Source organism: Clavelina lepadiformis, chromosome 5 (genome assembly GCF_947623445.1).
Source record: "Clavelina lepadiformis chromosome 5, kaClaLepa1.1, whole genome shotgun sequence".
In the NCBI taxonomy this organism is placed as follows: Eukaryota; Metazoa; Chordata; class Ascidiacea; order Aplousobranchia; family Clavelinidae; genus Clavelina; species Clavelina lepadiformis.
In genome coordinates, this window is record NC_135244.1 from 8449804 (window position 1) to 8462389 (window position 12586).

The window sequence follows — 12586 nt, forward strand, 5'->3', positions numbered from 1 at the left end:
CCATATACAAAGATAACAAGTAAGCTGACAAACTGAAATGGCTGATTTTTCCTGTTATTAAAGTTAATTAGCAATAGGTAGGAAGCCTAGGCTAATCTGCTGCCATGTAGTCATATATTCAATTTATACAAGTGACTCACTTTTTCAGGTTAGAAATATAGAAAAGACTATGCAGGTCTAGTGTACAGGTGCACAACAAGATGATGTCACAATTTGAATAGCTAGGCCGCTAGGGTATTATACAAAGGCATCCTGTGCTGATAAAAATGCACTTGTACACTAGACCAGATTATGCTTTGATGACTGTTTCTGCGGATGACGTGATGTTTTGGAAAAATTTTCCACAATGGCTGCGGATGACATTAATATTAACGGTTGAAGGCTCAATCAACCGCACATGGCGTAACTTTTTCATGTCATGTGCGGCTATTGGCCTGATAGCCTAACATAGGCATAGGCCTACTGAAACACAAACTGCTGGATAAACCCTTATCAACCTAAATGCTAGAATTTACAGTTTTGGATATGAGTGGCTGATGTGGATTTTTTTTAAAACTTAGGCTACGAAAATGTGCGGGAAGCAAATAGGGCTAGCTTAACAAAAGTCAAATATGCAGATGCAACCCAATTTTGTAAAGGCTATTTTGAGTCAATGTTTGAAAATGGGCGTGTTAGTGCGGACAAAGTAGGCCAAGTTGTCTTGTAAAGTGTTCTGATACCGTTGAAAACGAAATCAAACTTGGCGGTTTATTTTTTGCAAATTTACCGGCTACCAGCAGCGTTGGCCGTCTGGCCGAAATGTTGCAATGTGCACTGTGCACTTTTAATCCTGGGCTATTAACCGTAAGTGTTTATATTGTTTGTTTACAGCGGCTGAAAATCAGGTAGAATTTTTTATGTACTATTGTAAAACTTTAGAGATTTCCCCGTCATGTTTAAATAACTAGTCCATATTTGCAAACAATGCCACAAATGGCTTCATCTAATAAACGAGCAGCCCTGACACGTTTTCTTATTTAGTTTGGGAAGTGAGACGCTGTATGTCGAAAGACTTGTGTGCAGCCATCCGTGGAAGCATTTCATTCATTCCGAGGCTCACGAGCAGAAATGATCACAATTCACAAGGCCACCTTCGACTCCGGTCGGCATTTAGAATATTCGCACAAGGTTATCAGTGCGAATGAAGCCGACCAGCTCGTAAATATGTTAGTAGTTCTGGTGCCAGAAAAAAACTACGCAAAAAGTTGATTTTAGCTAATTAACTTTTAATTTAAATTAGAGTTAGATTACTATGTAAAATCTGTGAAAAACGGCTTCGAGTATTCTATATTTACAGTAAAATAATGGCCGTTGAGTTAAAGTAGGTACGAGTGTATGGCCGTCCCTACCGAATGGCGAAGATTATATCAATCACGTCGACCGTGATCAGAAACAAGGATGAGAGCGGCGACTTTAATCACACCGAGAAAAACTCATCTCGACTCCATGAGGTTGCATGTTTTTATCGGCTGCACTCCCACAAAGATTAATCAGACAACACCTAAGAAAATAAAATTCTTTTGAACTGAATGAAACAACAAATGTTAACGGAAAAACAAAGCAAAGTATTCAACCTGAATTAACTGTGAAAAATGTAAAGAACTTGATAAAACAAAGAAATTATTCTGAAGGAAATTGTCCATTGGGTGAAGGTGACTTGGTGCAAACCGCCACGGGTACTTTCATAGATTTTAGGAACAGAATAAATCAGGAATTCTTTTATCGGAGTCGAAACGTCCATAAAACTTGTATTGAAGCGAAGTAAAGTGAACTCAACCTCTGTGCAAGATGCATATGTTTGTATAATAAGCTTACACACAGTAAATTCGGCAATTAGGCCTTCGTATAAAACTGGTGTTCAAAAAGGGAAAGGCTCAACGGCAACCAGAACGACCGTGTGGCATAAACACCACGTCAGTATACCAAATCGTCGAAAACCAAAGCTTCCGGTTGGTGTGAAATAGCTGACATGGGATGTGTTATTTTGGGTATGATACTGTCGTGTTTAATAGGCCATCAATGATTTGTATGCTATTATTCCAATCTTAAAAATGGACTCGTGATAATAGGCGTATAGACAACGTGAGAAAAACTTTCACACTAAATCAAAAAGTTAATTTTTTTATGAAACTATAGAGGACTGCATGCAGGTAAATGTGTCGCTCATACTGTATGAGCTAGCCTACTACTCAGTGTAACATAGCTGAACAATCAAAGATGTTTGGCATTCTCACTAAGATTAAAACAGATCGCGCGTAGGCATCAAAAAGTCTGAATGTGGTCTGCTAGTGTTACACATAAGACGTAATGCTATACATCATATATGGAGCTGCTTCTGATCCACGACTGTGCCTAACTTGGTATTATTTTATTTGCAAATAACATATGCTCCGAAGCACATAACTTGACGCAGAGAGACGTCTCAAAACAGCGTTTGTATGCCTCCTTCTCTAAAAGACGACTGACTCGAAATGCGAACTATGAAATAGAGAAAAGTACAATAACTTTTTTAGCAAATAAACGTGGTGTCCTGCCGCTATCTAGCGGACAAGGTGGCGAACACTACAATGCTTCGTTTAAACTCAAATACAGGGCCGTTTTTGTCAAACTTCGAGATTGGAAACGGCGCATTTATACAGATTCTGCTTTTATTGCAAGCGCTTCGATCAATGCACCACTCGCTGTATGTGTTTAAGATCTACCATTTGCTTTGCATGCATTAAGGCTAGGTAAGCATAGGTAAGATGTAAGCAAAACTTAAGGGATCTGTAACCTTCTAATCGTATATCATCAATGTTCCACCAACTTTACATCAAAAACTAGCATATGCGCTACTTCACAAGCACTTAGCGTTGCGGCGGTAAACGGACCACACAGTCAAGCACCCACATCACGAAAAAAGACTATTCACACTTTTCATACTTTTTTTCTTGCATAGTCGCCTCCTACATGTACGACAAAAAGGCGGACTCCCTATATTCCATTTCCATTGTTCATGACATGTGTTCAGCAGCATTAAATGAATAGGCTGCCACTAAAATTGTGAGTTCGAAGCTATTTTACAACAGTTTCTTGTTAACTTAACTTAAATGTTAAATCACAGTAACCTAAATCTATGTACCTTTTAATTTAAATCTAACTCCAATGAAACTGGAAATAGCTAAAATCATATCTTTACATACCCATTCTCCTAACCTAACCGCCCATCTTCAACAGTAGGCTGCGTAACCTACATTCGGTGAAATATAGTCACTACGTTACTTTTATTGATTATTTGCAACGAGTAACCCAAACAAAATAGTCAATGTAGTTTACTGCCTTCCTGTCTCTTCTTTTTTGTATTAGTATAATAAATTTATATGTGTCAGATTTGCCATTGTGCTTAGCTGTTTTTGTGCACAAAGCTTCGTTGATCTAGTGAGACTCATTATTCTTCTATAGGTTATCTCGTATCCATGATGTAGTAGAGTGTAGACATTTCAAAGCACAGGCCACACGCTGTTTGTGAATAGTGGAGTAGAATCGGCCGACGCCGGTACGTACTGAATCTTCGTGAAGGTGAGAATCGACGTCGGGAATTAAATGAAAAAAGTTGAGTAGTGCTTTTCTGGCACTGACTCCGCAAAGGACTATCGGTTAGAAACTACACAAATCGATTAATCCAAAATACTGCAATTTTATATTGGAAAGCAAAGATGGGGCCTAGGATAAAAAATAAGGTTGAGAAACAATGGTCGAAGTTTAGTAAGTTAGAGTTTAAAGCTTATCTCGAAGCACACGATCATTCATTTTTGGGGAAAAACTTTGTGTTATCAAGTGCATTATTTAATTATATTCTGATTTTAAGTCTTTTTTCAGATCTTTAGTTGTCTGTGTCGTTTTGTTGAAGTTATATTTTTAAAACTCTGAGAAAATTTTTAAGGAATTTTATTTTCGCCGCCCTACTGTCTACATGGCTGGTAAGTATGAATGTTAACAAAACGGTTGCAAAAATCGTGAACTAAATTAGGACACATCTTTAGTTCAATTACGATGAAACGGTATTCGGTGCTTCTAAAATCTCTTGCATTAACCTACTTTTCTTTTCTTCGGTAGTGGCAGGTCGAACTCCGACCAACCGTACCTGTGACAATATGAAGAAACTTGCGAGACATACTACAAGGTATGTTAATCACTAACCCAAGCATCAAAATTTAATAAGAAAAGTTGTGTATCATATTGTCAAAAACTTCTTGAATGTTCAAGCTTTAAGATAAAGTTTCCGAAACTGACAAAATTTTAAACTAATAATGGTCGGAAAGGGGCAAGTTACTGTAGCTTGTATGCTTAAAACTGTCAGTAACTAAATTGCCCACACATTATGCTCTCATACCGTTTCGTACATTCCCTCCGTGGTTTCAGCAGCGTTTTTAAAAGCGATTTTTCTCGAAAACAGACGTGGTGGGCTCTGTAAAATAAACAGCATATATTAATCTGTCAACATTCATATCTGGAAACCTTTGATAAATGATAAGCTTTCAAAAATTGTCTAGATAACTGTTTATTTACATGAGCAAGCGGCGTGTCGCTTATTGAAGCGAAACCATCTCCTTCACACACCCAGTTGTCTCTTTTTACTTGTGCATTATAAATTTTATGATTAGTCTCCTTAGCTGCTGGGAATGTTTTCGGTTTCCATCTTAGCCTATTGCCCGCCTATATGCATGAATAAAAATCAAACTATAGTACTACGTTAAAACAGCCTTCAACATCAAATCTTTACCGATGTCTGAAAGTGTAATATCCAACCTGATATTTTATGTAAGCCGGACTTAGTATTTCGTTGTGCTTAATATTCATAAGCAAATCAAGTTTTTGTTGTGCACACTGAACGCTTTGCCTGAGTTTGTCTTTGTTTTCAAGTTTAGACTTTAACGTTGCTGTAGGCTTTCTTTTTCTGAAGAGAAAATTTAAGAAATTAAATTTATATATATATTAAAAATTGATACAAGAAATCTATAGAAGCCATGAAATTTTAGAAATTTGACCATAAATGAATTGCTAAATTCAGGAAATATTTGTGTTTTTCATGCAAACACCTTGCAATTGTTTTTATAAATATCTTCATTTATATTGTTTACCTTTTTCTTTTTTCTTTTCGTGTATCGTTTTTACTTTCCACCAGAACAACGTCAAGAGAGGAAGAACTTTTATCTTCTTGCTTTTTTGAAATGGACACTAATGAACCTACTGTAAGAGGCTGCGTAATGTCCTCGGCTTTGCTTGTCAGATGAGTATCTTTTGAAGTTGAAAGCTTTTTCTAAATCAAGGAATTTATTTGAAGGATTCTTTAACAGTGATGAACACTAAACTTTGTTCTTCAACATGAGTCATGAAATGCTGCTGCTGCTCTACCAAGAAAAATCATCACCTGATTTAATTTGAGATTATTTTTCATCATTTTGCGCATGCGCTTTTTGTTTTGTCTTCTTTCCTCTTTGCTACATTCATGAAGAACTTTCTGTGTGTTTTCACATACCTCTGTTGTTTTAGGTTCTGTGACAACGTTTTCAGTTAAGGCTGGGTACATCCACCCGGTTGAGGGTGTTAAACCTGGAAAGTCAGGTGGCACACCAAATGAGACAACATATTGCGAAATGAGGATGCAGCAAACCGACAAACAATAATACTTACACGCTGTAGACAGTCCTTGATCAAGCACTGGCTGCATCACTAATGGCAACTTCTAAAGCGGCATATATAAAAGCAATAAGAGCTGTCCGGTATATGACAGATTTATATGCCAAAATGACACAAATTGAGTAAATGATAACCCATCAAAGTAGCTGAGAAACGGAGTTACTGTGTAGTATAGCCTGAGGACTTACCTGAGAAGGGAGACTTGGCAAGTAAAATAGTGGATTCTTCTCAACATCTTCGTTTGCCGCATAATCTTGATGGCTGGTTTTCTTTTTTTCACTGAGATCTCTACTTTGTAATTGCTGTGCAGTTAACTTTTGCAGCAAGTCGTTCCATTCCTTATCAGCATCCTACAAAGAAAATTTGTTTTCTTGGAACAAATAACCATGAAAACTCCGCCCGCAAAACATGAGCTATACAACGGAAGGAGAAATAAGATAAGGCTTTTTACCCAAATATTGACTGAATGAAGTTTGTTTCATCAGCAAAAAATATTATAGGTTTCACCTTTTTTGCGTTATTACACTTTTGGATATCTGGTTGCGTCTGTGTTGAAGTAGTTGTGGTTGACAATTTTTTTAGTATCTTCAACTGGGTTGCAGTGTCCGTTTGAACTCTTCTTGAAACCTGAAGTGTTACCAGTTTCTTGCATGACTTTTCAGCTCTGATATCTATCTCAGTTTGTACAGCTACGCTATCCAACCTATAAGTCACAGTCAAATTATCAATTGAATCTTTGTATAGTTGTGTATGAACTTGTGATTGTTTCAATATGAATGTGGTGTCTTGCCTGGAAGAATGTCTCTTTTCGGTATTATTGACTTGGGCCTCTGATCCATAAAAAGCCTGAAGTGAATCGGAAGACGACGCAGTGCCTGTATCGGGCTCAACACCTCTGATTTTTCCCTGAAAGTGAAAGATAACGTCAAACAAGATACATTTTATCCACAAAATTTCCTAAATATAATGCTACTCAAAGTTTCAGCCTACATAGCATAAAGTAGCCAGACGATTTTAGGATATATTCCTACTTTGGCACAGCTTAGAGATTTTCTGTTGTAGGCGATTGTACATGCAGCTACAAGGAACAAAATGGCAGCAAAAACTCCGAGAATAATAACCACATCTGAAGCAAAGTACAGCTACTGAGTATATCGTAGCCTATACTAAAGTACTTTTTAATTAATTTAAGACGTTTGTAAATTTACTTTTATTGTGGTAGGCTAATAAAGAAGTAGCCTACTACCTTTATATCTTTCTAGTTTGTAGGAAGACACATTTGACACAGCTGTGATAGATGATAAGACAGGAAAGTAAATGGTATCTGACAAAAGTCGGGGTGACAGGTTTCTGAGAGTAAAAGAAGATCTTTAAATCGATTAAGTTGATAAATCCTTTAGAAATAACTTTCTTCACTGTTGCACAGACCTGTTTAGTTTTTATCGTGGAAAACAATTGGTTTAATAAAAGAAGAGCTTTTTAATAAATAGGTCTACCTTATAATAGTAAAATTACGAATAACACATTATAAAGGTAATTAAAATTTACCTAAAATCTTTTTCTACTTTTTCTTTAGGTAAAGTGTGGCCATTTTCCAACAAGGCAAATATAAATTCCACCGAATAAGGAGAAATGCGTTTAGCACGAAATACCTTCACCTGCAACATCAACACTATGCATGTTATTATTTTGAAATCAATAACTATATTTGAATACCAATAACGCTACAATTTATATCAAGGGCCTCCAGCGATTTTGAACCACTGGCCGAAAAAAAAACCTACCCAAAAAAGAGACGCTAAAGTTCGAAAAGAAAATAACTACAATATATCAGGCTAATCATTTTAAAAACACGTCTTCTAATAACTGTCACATGGTAGACCAGTACAGAGAGCACTAAACTAGTGGACGTTTTGGAAATCAAGCCTGTTTGATGTATATTCCTCCAATAATATTCACTACACTGCCACAAACGTCATTTTTTAAACCATATTAAAAAAGCAGTTCACTTGGGGTGAAAACACTTGGAGCCAAAATTCGACGTAACGAAGGAGTACAAAGGAGTACGTGACATCTATTAAAGCGAGACATTAAAATTGAACTAAAATTACCAAACATTTTGAATGTTGAATCTGGCAAAACTTATTGTGGGCGTATTATAAACGCATTATGATATAGTAGATATACTATACAAGAGCCACCGGGTGGAGGTCTCTGATTTACAACTTAAAGAAAGTGGGTTGAATTTTTAAAGATTTGTAGTTATATAAGTCTTTAAATGTCTTACTTTAAATTTTCTGTTGGTTTGCAACAGGTTTCGGTTTGAGCGTTTTCCTCGTTGAGACCGCATTGTTTCTTTTGAAACCTGGAAATAAAAGTCGTTTGAAGAAGTTTGCAACATTCAGCTCAGTTTATATAGATATTGGCAATAAAAATAGAATTTCGCCACGGTCATATACCTTCAAAATTTGAACGTACGCTGAAGCTAAGTTTCGTTCCAGTTGATCAATGAACTTAGAGCTGGTGAAATTTATATGAAGCTCAATTAGTAATAATATTTCCAACAAATTGTTGTTTTCGAAACTACTCTCGAAAATCGTTGTCTTATAGATTGCCATGCTTCTAAAAGTAAAACTTTCTGGAGTTGTTTCCATGTCCGATTGTTGAACAGCAGAGGGGTTTGACAAAGGCTTAATAAGGGTGGATGTGGCAATTGTTGTTGATGTTTGAGATCCAGAAATTAAAACGTTTAATTGATTTGAGGGAACTGCAGTTAAGCTTGTTACTGATGCGTTGTCGTCAGCGAAGGTTTTCGATGCAGAGGTGGTGCTGGTAGAGGTGTGTGTTGACGTCATCATTACCTCATTTGTCGATGAGTCTGTTCCTGCTAAAAATTTCATACCAGACGTCGATCTTTCGTTTTTTCTGGTGTTGACGTCAAACTTCGTAATTGCAGACGCGCTTGTAAAAGTGGAGTTAAATTCTTCCATGGAGTTATTGTTATTTGCCGTAAATGTTGTCATATCAGTCGATTTATCAAGAACTCGCAAGTGTCTGGTTGGAAAAGTACTTTTTGGTAATCGTGTAGATAAACTATTCCAGTTTTCGTTGTTAGCTGCATGTACAGTTGTAAGGTTTGGTCCATCGTCTAAAATAAAAGTTTGATCTTTTAAAGTGGCTGTAGAAGTCGTCACTCCTTCCTTCTCCGAAACATTTTCAATTTTGCTTGGAAACGGCTGAGTGGCAATCATTGTCGTACTGGAACTTTTTGTCTCATTTAGGAGAGGAGTGGAATCATCTTTTAATGTGTCTGATGATGTGCTCAAAGCTTGGGTTGGTAATCCGAAAAATGTCGATGGCCTTACTGTGGGACTTGATGATTCTGTTGTCTTATTCATAAAGAGAAACTTGGTCGTTAAGCTTGAAGTAATGTTAGACAATGCAGATTCCGTCAAAATATGCATTTTATTTGGGGAAGTTGTAGAAAACGCGATATTTGTAGCTTCCTTGTAAAATACGGATGTGCTTGCATAATAACCCTTTGCTTGGTCTGAATAAAGTGTAGAGTGTTCTGACCCACTTGCGTCAAATATACTTTCTGTTGTTACATCCATCCCGAGAAATTTATTAGCAACTGAAGTTTCAAGCTGTACAAAGTTAGAAGTAGTTTGAAAGTTATTATTTACGGACCCGCTTCCGCTTTCGCCATCGTCGAATTTGGAACTTGGACTGTGGGCTTCTGATATTCTGAAGTTATATAATGTTGAAGAGCTACTAGGAGAAAATATACTCTTGAATATTTTTTGTTTTATCATGCTTGTAGACGTTCCATTTTCTGTCTTTGTACTCAATGGCACTGTGGGTACCAATGTTTCAGCAAGCTTTGTGGTTATCATAGGAGTTAAATGTTTGTACAGTTCCATATTACCACCTTGTTCCACAGTTTGTTTCACATAAGTACCTACATCTGACACTTTAGGCTGAACTGGTGTGGAGGTTGCAAGACTAAATCCAGGAAGAGTAATTTCATGAATAATTATCTCTCCACTAATCTCATCACCCGCAGAAAGTTTTTTATAATCTGGGGTTGGATAAGTTTTACTGACAGGAATGAACACATTATTGATTTCCAAGGATTCTCCGCTATTCATCTCGCTTCCGCCGCTTCCGGAAAACTCAGAATTTCTTGTCTGTGACCTTGGTGATTCAAATGCACCATAGGTTTGCAATAATCGTGGATTTTTTTTCATAAAACTTGGGTTCAAGTCCGACGCGCCATTGCACCAGGAAAATTTACAGCAATAGTTAAAAATTACTTTACCTTGATTTTGATAATAATCAATTGACTTTTTTCTCCTTTTTTTGTTATATTCTTCTCCGCAGTTAAAGTTAATCTTGAACGTGCTTTGATTTACGACTATTTCATACTCCATGTTTTCACATCCTTGAATGAACACTGTTTGCTTTTTTACTCCAAGTACCTCCAAGCCAACTTTAGGTAGAATATTGACATACGTCATAAAGCAGTAGTCAGATTGGTCTTTGCGACATATTTTGACATATTTTGGTTGCCCTTTATTTTCTTTTGCGAAACAATCTTTTACTGATTTTTCCTTACACTGGAAACAGCTGGGAATTCCACTTTCTTCAGCATTTGCTTGCGTTGCATTGATTGATAAACTAACTAAAGCCAGCGCAACTATCTTGAATAGCAACATTTGAAAACTAACCGAGTCCTTTATTGGTTTGCCTTAAAATACTGTATATAGCAATATAAACTTGAGTTTTTGTTTTTAATAGCTTCAATCAAAAGTCCGTCCTTTGACTTAGGAGTCGTGGTAAAATTAGCAAGTAGGCTATATTGTATGTGACAAGCCATGGTACATAATAGCCAACGCTACTTAAAGGTTACAAGACTATACTTGAAAGTGTTTGTGATTAACATTTACAAGTGAAGAGTACTTTATCTTGCTAAAAATTTAAAGTATCTGTCTTTTAAAGTAACGTAAAGTACTTCTTAGCTTTTGTAATTTATTCAATAAATTGCTTGCTATAATTACACCTTATGTTCATCGCAGGGTGGCGCGTTATAGACGAGGTAGAAATTCTAGGCAAAATCTGAAACGAAATGTGATCAGTGATCTGAAGAAATGTGACGTCATTAAGACGATAGAATTTTTACAAAAAAAATTTCTATACATTTAACTTCTTTGTAAAAGGTGGCATGTAAACAAACCAGCTACTTAACACAATTCATTCAGTTAGCGCAGTTTGTTAGCGTTTTGATCATCAAGACGCTGCAATGAATCACGCAAAGCTGACTTTACAGACAGTAAGTCTATTTGAGAAAAGAAAGCGTTATCAGTAAACTACCATCTGAAGCTGAATTTATTCCCTCCTTTGTGAGAACTTCTGTATATATGCAAGGAAGTTCATGTATAGATCATTCACCCGTGTTCTCGCATGACCTTGGTCTTGTGAGGAATTATGTGGTGCCACAGCTAATGAAGGTTTTGTGTTGTAACATCGCTTGCCATGCGTAGAAATTACCTTGTACGCAAATGCTTTATTTTACAGGTATAACATTGCAAGCGCCCGAATACTGTACTAAGTTTTAACCTAAATAATACATTAAAAATTAATTTTCTTATAAAAACTAGAAACGATTTTGGTGAAACGATTCTATATTTTGCTCATTACATACGGTATATTCATACAGCAACAGCAACAACAAAAGCATTTTGCTATTCGAATGTATTACGAAAGGCTGGGATTGTGCATATGCTTCAGTTATTCAAAGTAAAAAAAAAAACAGATAAACCGGCTGATATACTGTATTATATGTTATCTCAAACATTTTCGTAAAACGTATTCTGATCCACATAAGAACTTTTGCCGAGGAACTCAGATGGAAATCTCTATAGATGACAGCATCACCGTAAAAAACTATATGACGTGTGAGGATTTACAATACAGCTTTTGCTTTTGATTTTGATTTTGATTTTGAAGGAAAAAATGATTTACAGTCATTGGTGTTTTTATACCTTTCAAGTTTACAGAGCATGATATATAGCCTATATGTGTATAATGACAGCGTTAAATTTCAATACCGCTTGAATCTCATCGTAGCTATGAAAGAATGACCTTTCAGGGGCCTCACACTTTGTATAGCCATTGCTCTGAATAAATTGAAGAAAATTGGCAGGCGTTTTCTACAGTGTGTGCTGGTGTCCATAATCCCAAAATTGCCTTCTGAAAATAACTGCCCACACATAAACACAGTAATATTTTACTGTGTTTATCGAAGAAAGGCGCTGACAATCCAAAAATATTATAAACGAATATTATTATTATTATGCTATATACTATAATTCAGTATTAGGCTATACCTTAGCCGTCATGCCCGTCATCATATTCAGAGCGTATACTACTGGGTACGTATATTTACATAAGTAGGCTACAGTAGTATGAAATCCATGGTTTTATTTCATCTTATTCAGAACCACCAGAAAATTCAGCTAAATATGAGAATTGCTCTGTGTAAGAAGGGTCTTAGCCCGCCCGTAAATGATTATTTCTTAAGTTGCTATGACTAAGTCTTCTTATGGATAGTCTACGACCCACAAGCTTCAGTTTTTCTAAGTATACCAGAAAGACAAACTATATCTCGTTCAAGGAAATGATTGAACATTTTGCAAACGTCACCAACTTGGAAAGTCATCATATATGATTCATTTAGGACTTGACATAAGCAAATCACTACAAATTCCGGGTGTTAGCTGATGTGTGGGGCAAGGACTTGTAATTACAAGTGGGGATGTTGAGCTGGATTAAACTGGCTTCTCCAAGGATTGCTTTAAAACTCCAG

At 36.4% G+C, this 12586-nt stretch overlaps 1 protein-coding gene across 1 annotated transcript; it reads right to left on the minus strand.

Moving 5' to 3' along the window:
* Window positions 1–3956: 3956 nt before the first annotated feature.
* On the minus strand, window positions 3957–12128 carry LOC143458974 (uncharacterized). Its single transcript, XM_076955891.1, has 21 exons — window positions 12108–12128; window positions 11829–11897; window positions 11574–11636; window positions 11423–11485; window positions 10781–10860; window positions 10641–10689; window positions 8178–10454; window positions 8006–8083; window positions 7267–7376; window positions 6965–7068; window positions 6750–6844; window positions 6509–6624; window positions 6226–6421; window positions 5907–6068; window positions 5713–5764; window positions 5450–5631; window positions 5160–5338; window positions 4828–4975; window positions 4588–4734; window positions 4412–4486; window positions 3957–4162 (listed from the first exon to the last, which is right to left on the minus strand). Exons 1-21 carry the CDS (start codon window positions 12126–12128, stop codon window positions 4067–4069), a joined length of 4362 nt encoding a protein of 1453 aa, XP_076812006.1. The 3' UTR covers window positions 3957–4066.
* Between the last annotated feature and the right edge of the window lie 458 nt (window positions 12129–12586).